We start from the raw sequence: 23,991 nt of genomic DNA, 5'->3' as shown, positions 1-23,991 counted from the left end.
TTGTGGGAGTAAGGTGGTCTCTCCCTCCACCATGTGGGTTCAGGGAATAGAATTAATGTCCTCAGGCTTAGTGGCAAGTGCTTTTACCCGCCGAATCATCTGACTGGCCCTAACTGATTTTTCTTACATCTACTTAAAAAATATGAAATATATATTTAATTTATATATTATATAATATATATAATATATATATATATATATATATATATGAATTATTTGGGAGCATCCTGTTAATGTTTAGAGACTCTAAATATCTTAATCTGGTCGTATTTGAAAGTCAGCAATGAATGTGACATAATCCTCTGTTCTCACAGTGTATTACGCTATGTAATTAGTGTTGTCGGGGCAGGCGTGGGAGCTCTGAAGTCATTCTCTTCAAGAGAAACAGAAAAATCAAATAGAGCAGTGACACAGAATGGGGAACAGAGAAATGAAATGGAGAATAGGTGTGATGCTAAACAAGAGGTAGTAAACAGAAAAGAGGAGCTGCTGCACTGAGGAGATCGGGAAGTCCTTAAGCAGGGAGGGGGTGGGGCGGGCCGGTAGGGACGGAGACCCCCCTCTGGAGGCGGAAAGAGGCAGGACCACTTCCGGCCAGGCGAGGGAGGGGGGTAACAAGCTCAGACCTGAGCAGAGGCTTGGAGAGAGCAGACGTCCTCTGGACTCACGAGGGCGAGGTGAGCTGAGGTGGCTAGCTTTGGTAAAGACCCTGTGGGGCCTTCAAGGCTGCGGCTTCGGGGTGACTGGCTTCACACAACATTAAGGTTTGAAGAAAACCTGCCGGGGTTTGGGATCTAGCGGTTTCGATGTGGTGGGTTTAGAGGTGCCTGGACCCAATTCTCAGGGGGAAAGGCGGAGGCGGGATCTCTGGGCTACGGGAAGGTCTGTACTCAGTTTGGGGATGGAAAGAAGGGATGCAGACCTGTTTGGGGTTGTGGAAAGGAAACGTTGAGAAGTCGTTCTGGCTGTAGCAAAAAGGGAGGAGTACCAAGTTCAAGAGGGAGGTAAGGGACGGAATTAAGGACCCGGATTAAGCTTAAGAAAGACCCCCTTTGGGCTACGGAGGATGGATCGGATCGGGACCAAGAAAGGAGCGACAGAAGCCTTTTTAAATGGCCAAAGGACCAGGCTTGGAATGGAGAAAGGGCGGGCTAGGATCCGGTTAGCACTGGTTTGAAAGGGGGAATGACCTGGTAGGGTTAGGGAGCTGGGAATCCACCAAGGGTATCCCTGTTGAATTTGGGGGTGGGGTATCCATGTTGCAGAAAGGGCGGGGCTGGGCCCTTGCAGACGTGGACCAAGGTGGGGGGGCAGTGTCAGCAGAGGCGACTGCGGCGCGGGGGGAGGGGGCTTGCGGAGGGGTGGGAGGTGCGGAGGACTGCGGAACCACAGCGAGGGTGAGTGGCTGACAGGCAGCGCGGACGCAAAGGAATGGGGGGGGGGGGCCTGGGGGAGGGAGGAAGAGGGGGAGGCGCGAAGTGACCCTGCGAAGCCTGAGCCACTTCTGAAGGGAAAGGGTGGACTAGAAATGGTGTAGTTAGGAGGCGGCGGGTGGGACCGAGATGTTCTGTAGCTCAGAGGGGGAGGGTGGGCATAAGTGGAAACGAGATGGTGAGAGATGGTCCTGTCCACCAAAGCGCATGCGTACTGAGGGCCCTGAGGACCAAGCTCATTTGGGAAACCTGTGAGCATGCGGCATGCGTGTGTTTTGTGTGTGTGTGTGTGTGTGTGTGTGTGTTCTGTGCGCATGCGCACTGTCAGGTTGCGGTGTGGTAGAGGGTATTTAGGTGTAGGTCGTAGAACTGATTTGCCATCTTGGAAGTGCTGGAACGCAGAAACCAGATACCCTGAGCTTCTAGATAGGCAAACCCAGAAGGGTTTGTTGCCCAAAATTAGGTAAATTCTTTCACCATTCAGATTTAGCGAGACTTCTGATGAATCTCCCTGCTCCCTTATTTTCCTCTAACTCAGCCCTATTTCTTTCAGGCTCAGCTACTAGCCTCTCAGGAAGATGGATAGAAGAAATGACTATAGTTATCGGATGCCCACATTCCAGGTGAGACCTCTCTGTATTCTTACCAGACCGTCTGCCCTGCCCCAAATTCACTTACCACTCTGGAGTCCACTACCACTGTGTAGTTCCACAATTCCCTACCTAACCTCCCTACCTAACCTGGCTTAATCTTCCTTTGCATGGTGCTGGGAAGAGGGAAATTTGCCTGATTATCTCCTGCTTCCTCGTTTTCCCACCCCCTTTCAATCAAACTGCCCAGGAGGGGAGTCCACTGTAAAGAGGGGTGGTTGTAGGGAGGCCAGATGGCCCCTTAGGATCATAATCCTAAGTATGTAGGGCCCTCTGCCTCCCTCTGGGAGCCTAGGGCTTCCTTTCTCTCCAGATGTACAGACTGAGACCACAGAGAAGGACAATGTCCTGCTGATGCATACCCTGTTGTCGGCATCCAAGGACCCCCCTGTTGCCAGCCGGCCTAAGAAAAACAAGACCAAGAAGACTTCTATTAAAGCTATTACTAAGACCACACCCACTCCCCCTCCAGTCCCATCTGCCAATGACATTGCTAGCAACAAGCCTAAAGTAACTCTGCAGGCTTTAAACCTACCAATGTTCACCCAGATCAGCCAGGCTTCAGCTACTACTGAGGCAGCCAATATCCAGGCTTCAGTTACTGCTCAGACCAAGAAAGCCAAGACAAAGAGAGTTACACCTAAGGTCTCCCTAACTGGCACTGAGGATGTCACTACACAGCTCAAGTCACCCTTACATGCCCTAAACCTACCAGGTACCTCACCCACCATCCAGTCACCAATTGCCAATGAGTCAGCTAATTCCCTGGCCTTGATAGCTGTCAGCAAACCCAAGAAAGCTTCTAAGGCAAAGAAGGCTGCCAATAAGACTCTACCTAGTGCCACTGAGATCTCACTGGCTTCGACTGCTACACACACAGCTACAAGCCAAGGCCAAACTGCCAAGGAGACAGCTAGTATCCAGGCCACAGCAGCTACTATCCGAACCAAGAAAACTTGCAAAGCTAAAAGAACAACTGCTAAGACCACAAATACTGACACTGAATATGTAGAGTCCTCAAATGCTGTTGAGGGATCTGGCAGACAGATTGAGGCCTCAACTGTAGTTCTAAGGCCCAAAAAGCCCAAGGGGAAGAAGGTTGCCAATAAAGGCCCAAATTCTGCTTCTGAGTTCTCTGAGGCTCCACCTGCCATTCAAATGGTCACAAACCATGCCCTATCAGTCACTGTACGGATCAGGAGAGGGTCCAGGGCTCGAAAGGCTGCCACTAAGACTCGGGCAACTGAAAGCCATGCTCAAATCACTGAACAAGGAGCTCATACCTCTCAGGCCAGCATTAGTGCCCTTGAGACTCAGGTTGCTGCTGCTGTCCAGGCCTTGGCAGATGACTATCTGGCTCAGTTGAGTTTAGAGCCCACAACCAGAACCCGGGGCAAGAGGAACCGCAAGGTGAGATCTCTGACATTATCCTTAACTTTTTGCTGCTTTCTCATTCCTATATTGGGTTGTTCATTTGTCCTAAGTTTCCTGAGTCACTTAACTTCAAGAATGACCTTGTGCTCATACAGGCTATAGGATAATGCTGAGAAGAATGTGATACAGTTGTGTCCACTAGTAATTCATAGATTGGTAGGGAAATACATTTGTGTATTTGGTCAAGACCTATGTGTAACTCACTTTGTATTTACATCATATTTAACCATGTGCCATACTTTGTGTCATATACATTTACCCAGGTTATATGTGGATTTCTTGAAAATAACTCTTACTAACTGGGGACTGTAAGTCCCAGTTTTATAGAGAAGAAAACCAAGTCCTGGAATGAAGTGATCCATCTAAGGCCTATAGCTAGCCGAGTATGGTGGTGGCCAAATAAAAGGGAAAACCCCCAGGCCATGTCCTTGTTTGGCTGTGCCCTTGAGGTTGAAATACAATGTTACCTAGAAGCCAGTGAAAGAAAAGCGTAGGAGTCAGGGTAGCCAGTGTTAGGGCCACACCCCTCTGTAGGAGAGAGTCTAGGCTTGCTAGACTCCAGGGGGACTTTCTGGAAGAAACAGCAATCTTTTTCATTTGGTAACTCCAGAAATTTTGTCCATTGATAAAGTCTAAGCATCTCAATGGAGAAGAAAGAACTGGGAATAATTTCAGGCGAATCCCATGGGGCCGGAGGCCTCCACCACCTCGAGATGTGGCCATTTTGCAGGAAAGGGTAAGAATCCAATCTGCTCACGTCCTGCTTTTCCTTCTCTTCATTCTCTGAGATTCTTCCAAGTGTTTTGCCTCTGTATTGATACCTCCCCAACTGTTCCTCTCTTAGGCAAATAAGTTGGTGAAATACCTGTTGGTTAAGGACCAGACAAAGATCCCCATCAAGCGCTCAGGTAGCCTTCTTGAGCTCTCCTCTTCACTTCCCTTTCCCCATGGCCTGTGGCTGTTTACTCATCACCTCCTCTCACACTGCCTCAGCAGCCACACTCATATTTCACCATAGCTACCCTGACCACACAGGGCTTGTAAAAGACCACAGTCATCTGGCCTCTGTACAGTTTAGCATCTTCTGTCTCCCCTTTCTTGCAGACATGCTGAAGGATGTCATCCAAGAATATGATGAGTATTTCCCAGAGATCATTGAACGAGCAAGCTACGCTCTGGAGAAGGTGAAGGGGCAGTCCTGGGGGATGGGTGCACTGGGGAAACCTTAAACAGAAGAAAGGTATATGATCGCCCTCCTGGGGGGGAAGCACAGAGACCTAATACATTCCCATTACTGTGCTGATGAGCACACAGTGGCCTAGGGAGGGGCAGCCACTGATCACTCAGCAAGTCAGCGGTGGAAACACAGCTAGTACTGAAGCTATGTAGCTCAGTCCCGGCTTCTGTCTGTTGCTGGATACACCGTCTCATGTATTGCAGATGCTCGATGATCACAAAGATGCTGTGGATGACTATCTTATGTTTGTTACATGTTTAATATGTGCTTGGTACTGAACTATATGCTTTACATTCATTTTCTGTTTCACACAAAACCCTTACTTTTCTGCAGAATGCCCAACATGCTAATTGATACCTAAGATATATTTTGCAATCTCACAGGCTATTCTTTTACTTGGCAGATGTTTCGAGTCAATCTGAAGGAAATTGATAAGCAAAGTAGCTTGTATATTCTTATCAGCACTCAGGAGTCCTCTGCAGGCATACTGGGAACGTAAGCTGGGAAAGTGCTAGGGTGGGAAGGGGCTTCTGCTTCCTCTGAGCAGCTCAGGAAAGATGGTCTAAATGCCCATGTCCCAGCTCCCACACGACTGGATCCCTGTGAGCAACAGTGGTACCAGATTATGACAGAAGGGTTTCAGAGCCTGGAGTGGCCATTCCTGCTGTCACGTTTGCTTTCTGACAGGCTCCCAGGAAATCAGCCTGTTGTTACTTGTCTCTTCTCCTGGGTGCCTGGCCTGGCTGTGGAAGGGTGGTTCTCAAAGGGACTTCTGGTGTGGATCATGATGCTTGAGAGCAGGGGTGTCACTGGGGTTCCATCTAGAACTTCTTGGGGCCGGGGGCTTTAGGAGAGAAAGAAAAGACTCCCATTAACTGAGCGCCTGTGTGGTTGACAGGGATTCGTCCATGTCCTGCTAACCCAGGGTAGGGATAGTATGTGGGTTCCCATTTTACTGGAGACCTCGACTCAAGAGTGAAAGCACCTTGCCTTGGGTCATAGATAGCTGGGACCACAGAGTAGGCCAAATTTTCTGTATCTGAGGAATCTGGGAGAGGCTGGCCTAATGAACTGTGTTGGATAGATGATGACTTATGATCATAAACTTTCTCTTTGTCCTGTTATCCTCTTAGGACCAAGGACACACCTAAGCTCGGCCTCCTCATGGTGATTCTGAGTGTCATTTTCATGAATGGCAACAAGGCCAGTGAGGGTGAGTGGCTGGGCATGCAGTTGAATAGGTGGCTGTTGTCTGAATTCCAGATGCTCATTTTCTCTCCTTGCCTCCTCTTACAGCTGTCATCTGGGAGGTGCTGCGCAAGTTGGGGCTGCGTCCTGGGTATGATTGGGCTCTCTCAGCGCTTGCTGTCCGTGTTGTCTTTTGGCAAGCGAGGACGGTCCCAGGATCGCATCAACCTGGTGGTCTGGGGAGCGTGGGGTGGGGTTGGGGATTGGGGGGTTTCTTACCTGGATGAATGACGAAATTGTTCTGAACTCTGCTTCTTTTCTCCTTTATGTCTTCTGTCTGTTCTGAGATGAGGTGTAAGGTGGACCTTCAGGCATCCCTGACAAAGGGCCATCTGGCCTCCACCGTTTTCTTCTAGTGGCCATATGCTCACTACTATCTTCACTTCGTTGAGACTGCCTCATTGGCTGTAGAATCTGTTCCATGTTGGGAAATACCTCTACCTTCATCTGGGAAGTTCTGATCTATATTCACTGATTATTTTTTCCTTTGCTAGGGTAAGACATTCACTTTTTGGAGAAGTGAGGAAACTCATCACAGATGAATTCGTGAAGCAGAAGTAAGTAGTGTTCAAGGTTTGTGTACCCCTGAAGTGCTCTGGGTGTGGCAATTTGGTTCAAAAAATACTTAATGCCTTTCTCACACTCTTTATAGACAGATGGGCATCCTGTGGCCTAGACTCAAGTCCTATATAAAATTCTTGTGGCCAAGCCCCATTAGGACCCTTGCAATGGTGTGTACTCATAGCAGGGGCCCAAAATGGCCCATTTATTAACAGCATACCCAAAAGCAGTCTGGGGTTAGTCTTCATAGGAGACAAAACACATCTGTCTTTTGTGGTATCATGTCCTGTATATGTATCACCATGGTTTTACATGGAACCATGTTTCCATGGGAATGAGTCTGGGGCGGAGGGGCGGGGGGGGGGGGAGCTTGAAAATTTTTCTCCAGATTGTTGGTTTAGAGGAAATTGCTTCATCTGAGGCCTAGTGGTTAAACAATAATTTTGCTTGTTTAGAAGCAAGTTTCATTTCCTTTCTCCAAGGTATCTGGAATACAAGAGGGTCCCGAACAGCAGACCACCTGAATATGAATTCTTCTGGGGCCTGCGGTCTTACCATGAGACTAGCAAGATGAAAGTCCTAAAATTTGCATGCAAGGTAATGAACTTCCTGAGCTTGGCACATTACGGGAATGGGATTCTCCAGGCCGAGGTGGGCTGTGTGCAGTGAGCAGGTATGGGGCAACATATGCTTTGTATATAAATATATAAATCTACATTAATGTCCCAGATATATACTGCAAGATATACATCTTTCATTGTCTAGTTAATTTTTACATTGCATCAGTCAGTTCAGGCTGCCATTAGAAAATATTATTAATAACTGGATGGCTTTAGATACAGAAATTGATACACTCCCAAAGTGTATCAGAGATCAAAAACCTGAAAATAAAAACCCTATATCAACATCTAGTACAGTCAGTTTCTGGTGTAGGCTTTTTCTGACTTATAGATGCTAACTTTTTCTGCATCTTCACATAGCATAGAGCAAGCCTGAGTTCATTTTCATGCCTTTTCTTATAAGGGCATTAATCCTATTTGATCAAGGCCTCACTCATTTCACTTAAGTTATACCCATAAAAGACTCTGTCTGCAAATACAGTCATGATTAGGGGTCGGGTGTTCAACATAAGAATTCTGGGAAAATACAGTCTATAACATACTTAGTCTCTAATCCATAACATACTTAGTCTCTTATCGTTTCCCATATTACAAATGGGGACATTTAGGCTCAGTGATATAAAGTAACTTGTCCAAGGACATAACTTGGGGGCCTGAGTTATCAGAGCTGAAGTTTGATATCAAGACTTACTCATTAGAATTCTAGAAAGATTTTTTTTATTTACACCTATTAGTTTGTGTCGATCCCATAAATGGGTACTTCACACATAACTATAAAGGCTATTTTTCTTATAATAATTATAATTTCCATTTTAGGTACAGAAGAAAGATCCTAAAGACTGGGCTGCTCAGTACCGGGAGGCAGTAGAGATGGACGTTCAGGCTGCAGCTGTGGCTGTGGCTGAGGCTGAGGCCAGGGCTGAGGCAAGAGCCCAAATGGGGATTGGAGAGGAAGCTGTGGCTGGGCCCTGGAATTGGGATGACATGGATATTGACTGCTTAACAAGGGAAGAGTTGGGTGATGATGCTCAGGCTTGGAGCAGATTTTCCTTTGAAATTGACTCCAGAGCCCAAGAAAATGCAGATCCCACCAACAATGTCAACTTCAGTCAAGGAGCTAGTACCAGAAATAGCTTCAGTGATGGTGCTAGTATTAGCTTTGGTGGTATAACCAACCCCAGTGGTGGCTTTGGTGGTATACCTAACTCCAATGGTGGCTTTGGTGGCATGCCCAGCCCCAGTGGTGGCTTTGGTGGCAGAAATGGCATTACCTTTGGTAGTGTACCCAACCCCTCTGCCAACTTCAGCAGTGCAGCCAGCATTAGCTTTGGTGACACATCCAACACTAGCACTAGTTTCAGTGGTGGAGCCAGCATTAGCTTCAGTGGTACACCCAGTACTAGTGCCACTTTTTGCAACACAGCCAGCATTAGCTTCGGTGGTGCATCCAGCACCAGCACCAGTTTCAGCAGTGGAGCCAGCATCAGCTTTGGTGGCGCACCCAACACCAGCACCAGTTTCAGCAGCACAGCCAGCATCAGCTTTGGTGGCGCACCCAGCATTGGCAGTAGTTTCAGTGGTGGATCCAGCATTAGCTTTGGTGGTTCTCCTACCACCAGTACCAGTTTCAGTGGTGGAGCCAGTATTAGTTTTGGTGGTGCACCTTGTACCAGTGCCAGTTTCAATGGTGGAGCCAGCTGTGGCTTTGGAGGCACACTTAGCAGCACCACAGCTAGCTTTAGTGGTGCACTCAGCACCAGCACCAGCTTTGGCAGTGCACCTACCACAAGCACTGTCTTCAGTGGTGCAATTAGCACCACCACTGGCTTTGGAGGCACACTTAGCACCAGTGTCTGCTTTGGTAGCTCTCCCTGCTCTGGTGCCGGCTTTGGAGGCACACTCAGTACCAGTATCTGCTTTGGTGGTTCTCCTAGCACCAATACTGGTTTTGGTGGTACACTCAGCACCAGTGTTTCCTTTGGTGCTTCTTCTAGCACCAGCTCTGACTTTGGTGGCACACTAAGCACTAGTGTCAGTTTTGGTGGCTCTTCTGGCACCACTGCTGGCTTTGGCGGTACACTCAACAGCAGTACCGGCTTTGGCGGTGCCATCAGCACCAGTGCTGGCTTTGGCAATGCACTCAATAGCAGTGCCAGCTTTGGTGGTGCCATAAATACCGGCTTTGGCAATGCACTCAACAGCAGTGCCAGCTTTGGCGGTGCCATCAACACCAGCACCGGCTTCGGCAATGCACTCAACAGCAGTGCCAGCTTTGGTGGTGCCATTAGCACCAGTTCTGGCTTTGGCAGTGCACTCAGCACCAGTGCCAGCTTTGGTAGTGTACTCAATGGCAGTGCTGGCTTCGGCAGTGCCATCAGCACCAGTGCCACCTTTGGTGGTGCGCTCAGTAGCAGTGCTGACTTCGGCAGTGCCATCAGCACCAGTGCCAGCTTTGGCGGTGCACTCAATGGCAGTGCTGGCTTTGGCGGTGCCATCAGCACCAGCGCCAGCTTTGGTGGTGCGCTCAGTAGCAGTGCTGGCTTCGGCGGTGCCATCAGCACCAGTGCCAGCTTTGGTGGTGCACTCAATGGCAGTGCTGGCTTTGGCAGTGCCATCAGCACCAGTGCCAGCTTTGATGGTGCGCTCAATAACAGTGCTGGCTTTGGCGGTGCCATCAGCACCAGTGCCAGCTTTGGCAGTGCCATCAGCACCAACCCCGACTTTGGTGGTGCATTCAGTACCAGCGTTGGCTTTGGTGGGGCACTTAGCACCACTGACTTCGGTAGTACGCATAGCAGCAGTATTAGCTTTGGCAGTGCTCCCACCACCAGCGGCAGCTTTGGTGGTTCTCACAGCACTAATCTCTGTTTTGGTGGAGCACCCAGCACCAGTCTCTGTTTTGGCAGTGCATCTAACACCAACCTATGCTTTGGAGGCTCTTCCAGCACCAACTCCTGCTTTAGTGGTGCTACCAGTGCCAATTACAGTGAGGGGCACAGCACCAGTGCCATTTTCAGTTTTGGGAATGGGCTAAGTACCAGTGCTGGCTTTGGAAATGGATTGGGCACCAGTGCTGGCTTTGGCAGCAGCCTAGGTACCAGCACCGGCTTTGGTGGAAGCTTAGGCCCCAGTGCTAGCTTCAATGGTGGCCTGGGCACCAGCACTGGCTTTGGTGGTGGACTAGGCACCAGCACTGATTTTGGTGGTGGACTAAGTCCTAATGCTGACTTCAGTGGGGGACTGGGTACCAGTGCTGGCTTCGATGGTGGACTAAACACTAGCACTGATTTTGGTGGTGGACTGGGCACTAGTGCTGGCTTTGGTGATGGACTTGGCAGCGGCACTGGCTTTGGTGGTGGCCTGGTCACTAATGGCTTTGCTGGTGACCTGAGTACCAATAATGGTTTTGGCGGCACACTTGGCACTGGTGCAGGCTTTAGTGTAAGCCTCAGCACTGGCGATGGCTTTGGCAGTGGGCCTAATGCCAGCTTCGACAGAGGACTGAATACCATCATTGGCTTTGGCAGTGATTCCAACACCAGCAGTGGCTTTACTGGTGAGCCCAGCGCCGGCTCCAGCTTCAGTAATGGACCCAGTTCTATTGTTGGCTTTAGTGGTGGACCAGGCACTGGTGCTGGCTTCTGCAGTGGACCAAGCACTGGTGGCTTTGGTGGTGGACCAAGTACAGGAGCTGGCTTTGGCGGACCAAGCACTGCACCTGGCTTCGGAGGACCAAGCACTGCACCTAGCTTCGGTGGGGGACTGAGTACCAGTACTGGCTTCGGTGGTGGACTGAGCAGCAGTGCTGGCTTTGGTGGTGGACTGAACAGCAGTGCTGGATTCGGCGGTGGACCAAGCACCGGTACTGGCTTCGGTGGTGGAGCCACTAACCTGGGTGCCTGTGGCTTCTCTTACGGCTAATGAAGTTTCAGGTAAGTGCAATATTCCCATAGCCAGGACCCACGGGGAAGCTATGATAGTTGGGAGCTACTAGAAGAAACCCTAAGACAGGAGGACCAAGGGAGAAGATGAAGACAAGAAAGGAAACGGGAGGAAATGGGCCTGGTGCTAACATGTCTCTGGGTATTCTGCTCTGTTTTTCAGGTTTGTTACCCATGTTTACAGATAACACTAACACAGCAGTACTTCCCATGGAGCCAATGTGCAGCTTTGGAATCTCTGTCCACACAGCAGCCTAAGCAGCTACTACCCATTAGCTGAGTGAAACACTATGAAAAATCTGCTGTTCCTGCTTTGTGTTTGCTTCCTGTGTTGTTGTCATATTTTGGTATCAGAGTTACATTAAATTTGCCAAAGGAATCTGAGTTTATTCCATCTTTTGATATGGCTAGATGTGATGTTCAGGGTTTGTAGAACAACTAGAGTTCAACTTAGCTTTTTGGGGACTCTGGGGCTCCAGCTAAAAGGTAGGTATTTCTCAGAGTCAGAGAGCTCTGGGAAAGTATCCCTGGCAGGCCAAGGGATAATAGCTTGAGCAAAGATATGGAAGGGGGAAGCCCAAGGTAGAATGCAAACAGAAAGAGCTATGGATAGTAAATTCACACTAACTTGGGGTAATTGTATAAGAATAGAGGGATAAGAAGGGAAGGAATTAGGAGTTGACGTGGGAGCAAGAAGACATTCTCTTGGGATAGGAAAGAAAAATAAATGTGGACTGTAGGGCCAAAGCCAAATGAGAGGCAGGGGATTAATATGTACGAGTCAGGAATTGACTGAAGTAGTATGAGACAGTGGAAAGGGACAGGGTGCCAGAAAATACAGGGTGACCCCGACTTTGAACAGGATTCAAGGGTGGCTATGTAGGAGTAGATAAATAGACCTGTTTCAAGTAGTGATCTACAACCCTAGTAGATCCCAGAAAAAAAAGGTGTGATGATTCAAGGCTTGGCTCTTACTAGGTGGTTGTGATGAAAGGACTAGGGAACAAAGGCGGTGGCAGCCAGGTTATGAGTCTGTTTATCACATGGGCACTAGAACCTGGCCCATAATGATTAGTGTATGGCTAGTGTGGCTGAAGAAGTAGGTCCAAGTTGGTTAGGGATTACAAGAATATTGAGAGACTAAAGAACTAGGAGACAAAGGAGAGCTCAAAAGGAACATACTGATGAACAAGGGCAGATACTGTTCATTTAGGAAATACTACATGAATGCCTATGGTGTGGAGGCATACTGCTAATGTCTTAAGGATGATAAAATTTTACAGACTTGAATGAACTGGAAGCTTCCAGCCAGTAAGTTAGCCCAGAGAGAGGATCCCACAAATGAAAACAGATAACCACTGAAGTTGACGGGGTCACATCTCTGGGAGGGAGGGAGGGTGTTAATGGCATCATTAACATAGGCAATAACATAGGCAATTAAATTACTCAGGATAGTAGCAAGAGTTGGAGGAGACTGAAGCTCTTAGCCCAAGTGCTAGATTCTTCTCTGAGTATAATAATGAATACATCTTGTCCCCGAGTAACTTGACTGCCAAGGAACAAAACCAACAGGAACTCACAAGGACCTATCTTTTCCATCTTTGAGAGTGCTACCCCAGGACTCTTTGATCTCAGACGTCCTCACCCATTCTTCACCAACAGTACCAGAGTTGGGTAAGAATCAGGCTCTTGAGAACAATGGGAGAAGCCATATAGCCTCTTCCTGTCCTATAGGTGGGAAGACACATCTTTATTCATTAGAAAATAGTTATTTAAGAAGAACTTTATCCATGACTAAGTAGGCTCCTTAGGAATTGAGACTTGTTTGGGAGCTGCTACGGACTTCTTCACTGGAGGTAGGGCACTCTCAGGACAAAGCCAGAGTCTGCTTAGGGAGAACAAGGGCAGCAGTTCCTACAGGAGGAAAGCAACGAGGACAGAGGCAATCTGACCACTTGGAAAGGATTCAGTAATGGGCAGGGACAGTGTCCAGGGCTTCCTCAGGTTCACGGGTGATGTCCACATTCTAAGGAGAGAGCCCAGGGTTAGTAGGAGGTATAGGGTCCCAGTTCCTGTCTTGTCTCTTGTCCTCACTGCCAGGCATCCCTCTTTCAGCAGAGGATGGGTCCTGGTACTCTTCTTAGGCATGCCTGGGGAATCACCCTGAGGCCTGTTTAGCAGGGATTGTCACAGCCCTGGGTCTCTATAGGCCTAGACTATGGTTCTTGCCATTTCTGAGTGCTGATTGATTTGAAACACCTGGGATGTCTGGGGCTGCAGACAGCCTTTCCATGTGTGAGGGTACCTTCAGAATGTACCTTGTTAACAGCCAGCTTGGGTACAGAGCACCCCACCTACCTCAGGCTTGTCCCGGTGTGTGTTCACAGCTTCCACATTCAGGTAGATGGACTCCACTCGGCAGCCTCAGAAAAGAATAACTCATGTGTCCATCAACACTCAGGGTAAGCCCAGGTCTTCCCGAAGGTGTTATTTTCCCCTTTCCCGTTATCACTGCCCACACCCCAGGCCTATGCTCTCTAGATCAGCAGTTCTCAATCTATGGATCACGACCTTTTGGGGGGTTGCATATCAGTATCGTGAATATCAGGTATTGACATTACGATTCATAACAGTAGCAAAATTACAGTTATGAAGTAGCAAAGAAATAATGTTATGGTTGGGGGTCCCCACAACATGAGGAACTGTATTAAAAGGTGCCAGCATTAGGAAGGGTGAGAGCCACTGCCCTAGATTATATCTCCCCTGAAGGCAGGGGAGTTCAGATGAGCTGTAGGATGTGTGGGAAAGATTTCGGGCCCCAAAGCCCAGTTCTTCGTGTGTCTGTTTGCTCGGCTTCAATTGCTCATTTGTACATGGGGAAAGAAATGAGAGGAGATGATCTTTGTGATCTCCCCCAACTTCTGCGACCTATAAGCCAGTGGTCTTAATCTATGTATGACTGACAGAGTCCTGTGGGTCCTCCAAGCCATGCTAAGTGGGAGAGTCCTAGGCTGTGGTTCTGGGTACTCAAACCCAGGCAAGGTTTATTCAGAAGACAATTACAGCAATATTAAAGTTGTGATTCCTGGGAAGTTCTAGGGAACCTGAAGAAGAAGGTGCGTGGGGCTGACACAGGAGCTCCACTCTTCAGTGGTAGCCCCTTCAGCACCATTCCTGCAGACTACCCTATCACAGGTTTCAGTTGGTCCTTTTTTTTTTTTTTTAGATTTATTTATTTATTATGTATACAGAAGACGGTACCAGATCTAATTACAGATGGTTGTGAGCCACCATGTGGGTGCTGGGAATTGAACTCAGGACCTCTGGAAGAGCAGTCAGTGTTCTTAACCTCTGAGCTATCCCTCCAGCCCTCAGTTGGTCCTTTTATCCTGTTCACATCCTGGACTACATTTGATTTCCTTTCCTTGCTTATGAACCTTTCATAAGTAACTAATGCCCCCATTCTTCAATATGGCCCCAACCTGTAATTTTCCTGAGGTATCTGTTGGGGACACAAATAGAACAATGTTCTGTACCCAGTACCCAAGCAGAGACAGAAAGAGCCAGGATCTGGATCTGGATGCTAGCCTAGTCCTTCCCTCTTATCCTACTGTCACCAACTGTACCTTTACCAGGACATCCTGCCAGCCACCTAGGGAACCTCACCTAGGAACCTTCTAGAGCAAATGGTAGGCACTGGAGGCATAGTCCTGGCTTCTACGTGCCTTTCCTTAGATGAGAGTGAGGGTACTTACCATAAGCCACAGGTGTGAGTTTGAGCACTGTGTGCAGAGGACACTTGAGATAGGGCAGCTCATCTGGAAAGGAGGAAGAAACAGCCTTGAGAGGTGCAGTACTGGGCAGAGGACCACATCCAGGCTGCTGGGTGCTCCTCCTTCTACCTCTGCTTCCTACTTGAGTCCCAGTACAGACTTACAGCTGGTATTCTATAGGGTGGGTAGTCACAAGAGCAAGCTAAGAAGGGCAAAAGAGAGCAACCTAGCTGCCTGGAAACAGTAGAAAGACAGCCTTGGGAAAGGTGGACAGAGTGTGAATCCCATGGTAGGGCTAGGTACCCACCTAGGAGCCTCAATTCTTTACTCAGAATAAGCAGGAGATGAAAGCAAGCCTCCCTCCTACCCCAGGTCAACTTTCCACAGACTCCTTACACCCTCTACCCCCACAAGAGTCCACAAATCTGAAACCTTCCTAAGTACTACTTCTGTGGCAGAGGCACATGTACTATTTGACTACTCCTACACTCTTTCCTCCAGCTCAGGCAGCAACCCCCCACCTCCCATCTGTCTCCCTGTCTCTGTCTCTCCCTCTTTCTCTGTGCGATTTCTACAACTTGTTTATAGACAAGAACTGATTGATTCACTGGTTTCCTGTTATTGACGATTACGCAGAAAGTGACTCTGAACATTTATGTACAATTTCCTTTCAAGACCAGTGTTTCTACTTTTCAGACAGACAGAAAGGAAGGGTGATCTGGCTCATTCCATAGATAAGGAAATGGGGTTCAAGAGGAAATGTACCATGGCTAGGAAGGGTACTCTGAAGACAAGATGCCTACTCTGCCCTTGCAGTTTGGAACTGCCACCATGGAGGGCCTCACAGAGCACTGGGGATGTACACCTTTTGGGGCACTTTGTCTTGATATCCACCTCACCACTCTCCAGGCTGCATTACATATCCTTACTTCCCTTATTTAGCTGGAGTACCATCTCTGGTAATGACTTCTTGTCCCTTAGGTTAATTGTAGGCTTTAAAGCATGTCACCATCCTGTCAATCTCCTGATATATCAAGAGAGGGCATTTTCCTGGAAATCGACTCTCTTCCTCCTCACTGTCAATCATTACAATTAAGCTCTGGGCCAATGACATTTTTTGTGTGTATGACCACACTGTACCCTCACTGATGCTCTGAGTCCTGTCCACTGTTACTTTCCATATGAACAAACAGCTTTGGAGAACAGAAGTAACTCATCTACAGTCTCTGACCCAGCTCTACCACTGTCTCCTCTCTCTGGCCCTCAGTGTCCCCATTTTACAGAACAAGATTAGATTAGGTACAATCTGAAGATGCCCTAGCCCTGCAGTCTGCGGGTATGCATTCTAACTCATATAATTTCTCTAGGCATTCTTTCATCACTCTCCTGACTAAGGGTAAAACTATCTGCCTAGCCCTGTGTAACCTTGCTCCCAGGAGAAGTTGTGAGCAGCTAGAATGGTCTCTGTGTGAAAGATGGTAAGAAATGGAGACATTAGGAAGTAACTGCAAGGCCCCTGTGTATATTTGAGAGGGCAGGGCCTCTGACAGGCATCTGGGATTAACTCCTATACCATGAACTTGGGCAAGTCATTTCACTGCTCCAAGCCTTAGTTTTCTCATCTGAGCAATGGGAACAGTGCTCACAATCTCAAAAAAAATGCTCTGAAGCCGGGCGGTGGTGGCACACGCCTTTAATCCCAGCACTCAGGAGGCAGAGGCAGGCGGATCTCTGTGAGTTCGAGGCCAGCCTGGTCTCCAAAGCGAATTCCAGGAAAGGCGCAAAGCTACACAGAGAGACCCTGTCTCAAAAAAAAAAATGCTCTGAAAAGCAGAGATGTAAACATATCAGAATTCTAAGACTAAAAGGACCTCCATCACATAGTCCATCACCTATTTCAAGTAAGGACATTTTCAAGGGAGGATGTTGAAGACAAGGTAGAAAATAGGACTTATCCAATGTCAAGTTCTCAAGTTCCTTGGATTCCAATCTTAAATTATTCCATAGTTTATACATTCCTTATTTTGAAATTAGCATAACAGAATTGACTCAAGAGTTTGGGACACTGTAGGCATTAAAAAATAGCATTTAGCATTGCTCCCAAATACCTTCAAAATATTTTGGAAATGCCAACATTTCAGCATCCACATTAGAAATGGATTGTCATTTGAAGGTGGTACCAAGCCACCTGAGAATTAGATGTAGTATATATATATACTTTGTCTACATATATATGGCAGGATTTGAAGTCTGTGTATACATATGTATGGCAGCATATGTAGTCTCTCTCTCTCTCTCTACAAACACACATACACACACACACACACACACACACACACATATATATATGGCTGTATATGAAGTCTGTATGGTAATATATGAAGTCTTAGTGTGTGTGTGTGTGTGTGTGTGTGTGTATATATATATATATATATATATATATATATATATATATATATATATTAAGTATATACACACACATATGGCAGTATATGAAGCCTGTGTATATATGTATGACAGCATAGCGTAAGTAGTCTGTGTATATATATATGTATGGCAATATGTAAAGTCTGTGTATACATACTTTCATAAATACAGGGTCTAGATAGTTTTTAAAAATAAATTACCACTTGAAAAAATTAAATTATAGACATTGCTATCTTGGAGAAATTATTCCTACAGCAAGGGCATAGGTCTCACTCTCAGCTGAGGCCAGTGTGCTTCAGAGATATACTGGCTCAGCATGTGAAGCTGTGGCAGATTGTTTATGCTGGCTTTCAGTATGCAGATTCTACAGATTAGCTAATAGTATACTAATAATGGCAATATAGCCCATAAATGCATCATCTGTTACTGGCTTTTAACATGTTTATTTCAATTTTACCATTAATTCTTTCCATTTTATAGTTGAGAAAACAGGCTTGGGGGTGGGGTAACAGTACTTACTGAAGGTAGCATAGACACGTGTAACAAGTTTGAACCTAGATATCCTTGTTTTAAATATTGTGCTTTTAACCACTAAGATATAAACTTCTAATTGCTGACATCAGCATCTCAAATAATATCCAGCTCTTCACACCAGGAACGGGGGTGGGGTGTTACCTGAACTTTTATCCAGGAAGTATGCCAGGAGACACCGCATGACAGCCTGGTGACAGATCACTAGTACATTTTCTTGTCGTTCTAGCTCCATTATAACTGGCTCAAGACGCTGAACCAGATCCTCATAGGACTAAACAAAAAAGAAATACTTGGTAAGAAGTGGGAGTGGGGGTGAAGCATATTTACCCAGGGGAAAAAAAAACTTGGTTTGGGAGCCAGTTGAATTGTTGACCCAACAGTATGCCTAAGGCAAATCACTTGTTTCTTAGGGTTTTAGTTTCTTGTCTGTTAAAGGAACCAAACAATAAGTGTGGGCTAAAAGACAACACTATACCCCACACTATGAAATGTGTACTTAACTGTACAACTGGCATTTAAAAAAAATAAGGAAAATTCTGACCTGTAGTATTCCAAAATGAAAAATGAAAACAAAATAAGTGGGTGTAGACGCCACAGCTCTACTGGGATATTTGGCAATCTCATTAACCAAGAGGCTGGGATTTCAAAAACCTTATAGAAATAGGAGTTAAGCTAGGAGTTGGGACTCAACACAAATCTGAGACTCTCAGAGGACAAATCTTTATAATGCTGCAAGCTGCAGCAAAATGTAATGGAATTCGGCTATTATCACAAAAGCTACTACTAAGGTCAAGCCATGGCTTAAGAAGTCTTGGTGATATTTTAGCTTTTGTATATATATTGTCCGATTCCCACAATGATTTTCTTGTATGCTATGTGTGGTTCCAAGAACTCCTAACAGCGTATTTATCTAAAATACCTATCAAGCATCCAAGGCCAAACGATTTCCTGAACTAAGGTAACACCCTTGTGGAAAGTGCTTGTCTCCTAGGTCAGGCGATAGCTTTATTTCTTGTGCAATTTTAGCTGAGACCCTCCTTTCTTGTACAGCCTTACTAACATTATAGACTCCTAACTTCTTACCTAACCACTTCTAGGGATATAGACTGAGCACATAAATTCCCTTTTTAATATACTAACCGATCATTAGTTCTCAGTTGACCTCCTCCTTTACCACTCCCCTATGGGGTGGTAAAAGAAAGCCTGGTGGTCACTGCCTGAGGAAAACTCTTATCTGCCTTTATGACCCTGTAAGAATTCAAGCCTGGTGACCTTGCTCTGCTAGAGGATTGCTATTGCTTGAGTTTATAGCTGAATAGCCTAGAGAACTTGAGGATGGAGAACAGAGAGTTATAAGGAGACTTAGAGGAGGATTTGACATATAGAACTTGAGGATGAGATGAAGAAGACAAAAGAGAACAGAAGAACTAGATGGGTAAGAACTGGAGAGGAACTAGACTGAAGGGCTAGAAGAGAGTACTAGAGGAACGAGATGGAAGATGAAGGAGAGCCAGATGGGGAAGAACAAGATGAAGAAGATCAAGATGAGATAGAAGGAGATGAGAGAAGAGCTAAAATGGAAAAGAACTGGATGGATGAGAACCTAGAAGGGACAGAACTAAGATGAGAGAATTAAGATAGAACATAGAGGGGACAGCAGATAAATGTAGAAAGTAATCAGGTAAGGAAGAAGCTAGGCACGAGAGCAGAATAGAAGCTGTGTAGAGAGAGAACTGACACAGAAGAATAAAGTATACGGACTAAGCAGTTTTGTGTACATAGATTTGTTTCTTTTCATCAAGGATTAAATTATCAGCTGGTTGTAGATTCTTCCCGGACCCCCATAGTTCCCAATATTATAGCCTCAGTAAAAGTTTAAAATAGAAAAAGTCCATCCACAGGAAAAAGGGAAATAGTAAGAAAATGTATCTGCCTCTCTGATTCTGATGGGAAAACATGAAAAGTGTCCTGTAACAATTTATTTTAAAAGGCTGATGGCATAAAGAACATGTAGGAAGTTTTGTAACCTCAGTACCAGACATAAAGAAAGAAAGAAAGAAAGAGAGAGAGAGAGAGAGAGAGAGAGAGAGAGAGAGAGAGAGAGAGAAAGAAAGAAAGAAAGAAAGAAAGAAAGGGAGGAGTAGAGGGATGTTGAGGAAAGGGGAGGAGAGTGGAAGGAAAAGGGGGACTAAGAAGATGGAGGAGAGAAGTGGAGGGGAGAGTAGGGAGGAGAGGAGAAGAAAAGGGGAGAAAGAAGAGGAGAGGAAAGGAGAGGAGGGGAGAGAGATGAAAGGAAGTGAGGGGAGGAGGTGGGGAGGGTAAATCAAGTAAGTATCTAGACATAGAAGAGTGAAGCTTAAAGGTAACAAAGATATAAAGGCTTTTTTCACTTAGCCAATGAGCAAAGAAACCATAATGAAACTGAACAATTTCTTAGCCATACTGGAAACAGTAAAACAATGAGAGAAATATCTTTAAAGTGCTGAGAAAATGATAATCAACTGGGAGTTTCATATGTAACCAATTAACATTGAGGATTGAGGATGCACTCCCAAGATAGTTTTAGATAATAGGAAGGGTGAAAGTACTAATGACAGATTTTCAGTAGAGAAACTTCCATAACAAGATGGAAAAATGGAACTTGAGATAGAAGCAAGAATGATCAAAGGATCAGTAAATATTTAGTTAAATGACTTATAAAGTAATAATAACAGCTACAATGACAGCAGAGATTAAGAGATTGAGGCTACATGAAAATATAAGACACGTAAGTAAGGACAGGAAGTTACTGAAGTTTGAAAGATCCTATACTACTTAGGGGGATAGCAGAGACATTGGTTTTTAGATCGTTAGTCATGTATATTCAAATACTAAATGCTCCTATTCTAGTTTCACCTTTATATCTCCCTAACACTATGTTCTATTTCCTCTTCCTTAGGGAGGGGTATGGGAGAGTAGGGTAAAGGAGGGGATATGGGGAGGGACAACTAACACTAAAGGCCTTTTGAAAAACCACATGGAAACCTTCTACTGTAGAAGCTTCCTAAAATATACACATACATGAAAGGACTTTAAATGGAGTCGCCATATAATAAGAGAGACAATGTCCCAATTAGACATCTTATGTTACCAAGTAAAAACTCCAGTCCCAGGAATGGGTTACATCTTGTTGAATCATTGGCCAAAGGGGTCCCACAGAAGGCCACAAAACAATGCAGACTATTGGTTTTTCTCTACAATCTGATAGTAAGGCCCTATTTCTGAAGACAAAACTTACTTATGTCATCAAACACAGAGAAGTTGAGTTAGTGCCCAACTAAGCTTTACCCCTACAGACTAGCATTCATGGTGCTGGAAGGTACTCTGCACACTACCAGAGGAGAAAGGTAACTGACAATGTCATCCAGCTACAAAACCCGTGCCTTGTAACAGTGACCTGCCCGCAAGATATACTTGTGCAATGGTGGCACAAACATTAGGGGAATAACAAACCAGTTTTTAATTGGATTTAAGCCTAATTCTATGAGATGAAACCTATACTTGACACTGCTAAAGTGTCCAAGAACCTGACACTGGATAGGTCATTGGCCTATGGGAAAAATCTAACACTATTATTCTGCTAAAGGAGCATAATTATAAATGACTCCTAATGACATATTGCTATACTCATAGATCAGTGCCTCACTCAACTCTCATCAGAGATGCTTCCTCTTGTAGTAGATGGAAACAAACACAGAGACCCACAACTGGACAATGTGTGGGGGTGAGAGACTTTGGAACACTCAATCCTCAATGGGATGTCTTCATCAAACCCCTCCCTTCAAGACTCAGGGATCTTATGTTGAAGAGGAGGCAGAAAGATTGTTAAGAGTCAGGGGTGACGGATGACTTCTAGAAAATAGTGTCTTCCAGATACAACAGGATTGATGCACATATGAATCTACGGTAGCATGCACAAGACCTACATGGATTAAAGTCACTCAGGGTCTCAGCACCGAGAGGAGGAAGTGGACATGGAGTCCCACCCCTAACCAAGACGCTATTTGCAACTGATACCCACTGGCAAAATCAAAAATCAATTTTCTCCAATGTATTGTCACCGGTATATCAAGCACACTTCAGAGCAGACCCTATGCTCAAGAGTAGCTGGCCAATGCAAAATTAACTCCATGTTTTCTTTCGTTTGTGTGAGCTTTTTGTTTTGTTTTGGCATTTTCTGTCTTACTGGTTTTTTGTTTGATTTTCATTTTTGTGTTTTTGTGTTTTTTTTTTTTCTGAAAGAGACAGAGAGGAGAGAGAACGAACAACATAAAGTTAGGCAAGAGGAAAGGTAGAGAGGATCTGGGAGGAGTTGGGGGAGGGGAAAACATAATCAAAATATATTATATGAAAAAAATAATTAAAAAAGAAATATAAAAAGTTAAATGTTCAAGTTGATTGTATAGCAATACATAACAAATTATTCGGAGTGATTTTAAAGTACAATATTTTGACCTCATACCCTTAGTGGGATATCTTCAAAAACAGAAAGAACCATGATGGATTTTTTTAAAGTTAGCGTAACCTCCATAAGAATCTGGAAACAGATTATAACACATACTGATGAAAAACTCAACCCTAAGGAAAGCAAGAGAAAAATAAAGTAAGCATAGAAAGTTCAAGACAATAGAAACAAATGTTAAAAAGTCAGTAATACCAAGAAAAATATATGTACCACGCTTAGTATTTAAAAGACATATTTCAGTTTGGATTAAAAACAACAAAATTCAACTATAAACTGCTTATAAAAAACATAAATAAAACAAAAGTACTCAGAGAAGTTGAAAATGAATAAATAAAGATGAACTCAGAAAATGGTTAGAAGATACCATGTAGAGCTAGATTTGTGTTAGGTAAATAGCATTAGTAAGGGAAAAAGAGTTAAGTCATTCTTAATAAAAATATGTAATTCAGTGAGAAGACAACATTGCTTTTAATTTGTATGCCTCTAATAACACAGCCTAAAATATATATAAAGGAAATGAGAACAAATTAACACTAACTTAATAAAGTCCCTTCTGAGAATGAAGATGAAAATATTAAAGTGATTTGTGACTGAACATAACATCTACTGTTTTATCTTCCCAGATGTCCATATTTTCAGATAACTGTTCATAGGGTTTTGGATCAGAGATGGAGTATGACTAATAAATACATTAAAATGCAGAACTGGCTAAGTAGAGGCTGTACTGAAAGCAATAAGCATTCAACTCATATAGAGACAGGAAAATTATGGTCTGGCTCACATGGTAGCCAAGAAGTTGATTAAACTAATAGCTTTTGTTCCTTGCCAACTGCTGAGAGAGCCTGGAACTTTAGGCAAGTTGGCAATAAAATATTACAGAATTAGAGTATATTGAGCTACTTCAAGTTGTCCAGTGAGGACATGACAAATACAAGGCATTGGATAAAGTGTATTCTTCTACAAGTACATAATGCCTACAAGCTTTTAAAAAAAAAGAGGAGTAGCAGGTCATAGCAACTATCACTGAGCCTGATGACCTGAGTTTGATCCTCAGGATGACATGGTAGAAGGAGAGAGTTGAGTCCCATAGGTTCTCTGACCTTCACAAGTACGCAGGGCATGGCATACATGCACGTACACACTGAATGAATGAATGAATGAATGAATGAATGAATGAATATTTTTAAAAGAAGAGAGCTAGGTTGCCTAACAGCTAAGGATCAGATGATCATGTACGTTGACAGGTGGCAGCTACTGAAAACATGCTTTGCCTTGTTTCGAAAGCTATTTACAAAACTCTGGCAGTTGGAATGAAGATATGGGGAAGAATCCTAGGAGTGACACCACCCCTTCAACTTTACCTCTCCCTTTGGATAGCGGTAACGATATTTATCTTGGTCCCGTAGTGCAAATTCTTCAGGGTAGTGTTCCTGGATTTCTTCATAGGTCATCTCCTCACAGACACCCTATTAAAAAGTATTTGTGAACAATATAAACACCAAGGGAAATCCACATAGCTTTTCACACAGTTCAGAGACCAATGATTATAGAATAATATAACACCTGGGTTTCTGTGAATGTAGCTCTTGATTTGTACCTGTTGCCTGTGGTGTGTATGTGTGTGTGAGG

The 23,991-nt window shown here is 45.1% G+C and overlaps 2 protein-coding genes and 1 non-coding gene across 6 annotated transcripts in view; 2 read left to right on the top strand and 1 right to left on the bottom strand.

Annotated features, from left to right (window-relative positions):
* Positions 1 to 582: 582 nt before the first annotated feature.
* On the top strand, positions 583 to 11,503 carry Tro (trophinin). 2 transcript variants are annotated; one of them, XM_059251339.1, is made up of 13 exons: positions 583 to 677; positions 1,987 to 2,056; positions 2,351 to 3,493; positions 4,149 to 4,253; positions 4,362 to 4,425; positions 4,622 to 4,701; positions 5,158 to 5,249; positions 5,888 to 5,967; positions 6,051 to 6,093; positions 6,497 to 6,559; positions 7,046 to 7,160; positions 8,000 to 11,115; positions 11,288 to 11,503. In XM_059251339.1, the coding sequence occupies exons 2-12, from the start codon at positions 2,012 to 2,014 to the stop codon at positions 11,102 to 11,104; spliced, it is 4,935 nt and encodes a 1,644-aa protein (XP_059107322.1). In that variant the 5' UTR covers positions 583 to 677; positions 1,987 to 2,011; the 3' UTR covers positions 11,105 to 11,115; positions 11,288 to 11,503. The 2 variants fall into 2 exon arrangements, with proteins under 2 accessions (XP_059107322.1, XP_059107321.1); XM_059251338.1 differs by having other exon boundaries at positions 4,128 to 4,253.
* On the top strand, positions 6,733 to 6,857 carry LOC131900311 (small nucleolar RNA SNORA11). The gene has a single exon (XR_009376209.1). It is a non-coding gene; the product is annotated as a small nucleolar RNA SNORA11 (small nucleolar RNA).
* Positions 9,981 to 23,991, bottom strand: part of Pfkfb1 (6-phosphofructo-2-kinase/fructose-2,6-biphosphatase 1) — a 70,187-nt gene continuing 56,176 nt past the window's right edge. For all 3 annotated transcript variants that reach the window (XM_059251341.1, XM_059251343.1, XM_059251342.1), the window contains 5 exons: positions 23,724 to 23,828; positions 18,000 to 18,129; positions 14,880 to 14,942; positions 13,483 to 13,547; positions 9,981 to 13,150 (listed from right to left, as the gene is read on the bottom strand). In XM_059251341.1, the coding sequence (XP_059107324.1) occupies positions 13,091 to 13,150; positions 13,483 to 13,547; positions 14,880 to 14,942; positions 18,000 to 18,129; positions 23,724 to 23,828 (423 nt within the window). In that variant the 3' untranslated portion in view covers positions 9,981 to 13,090. The remainder of the gene's footprint in view (positions 13,151 to 13,482; positions 13,548 to 14,879; positions 14,943 to 17,999; positions 18,130 to 23,723; positions 23,829 to 23,991) is intronic.

This window comes from Peromyscus eremicus, chromosome X (genome assembly GCF_949786415.1).
Source record: "Peromyscus eremicus chromosome X, PerEre_H2_v1, whole genome shotgun sequence".
Classification (NCBI taxonomy): Eukaryota; Metazoa; Chordata; class Mammalia; order Rodentia; family Cricetidae; genus Peromyscus; species Peromyscus eremicus.
Note: the sequence above shows the minus strand (reverse complement) of the source record. Positions and strands in the feature narration are given on the sequence as shown.

What these genes read in the sequence shown, in the direction of transcription:
- Tro (XM_059251338.1), top strand. Translation starts at nt 2,012, where the DNA reads ATGGATAGAAGAAATGACTATAGTTATCGGATGCCCACATTCCAG. An exon ending in ATCGGATGCCCACATTCCAG is followed by an intron (nt 2,057 to 2,350) that starts GTGAGACCTCTC and finishes CTAAGTATGTAG; the next exon opens with GGCCCTCTGCCTCCCTCTGG. An exon ending in GGGGCAAGAGGAACCGCAAG is followed by an intron (nt 3,494 to 4,127) that starts GTGAGATCTCTG and finishes TGGTAACTCCAG; the next exon opens with AAATTTTGTCCATTGATAAA.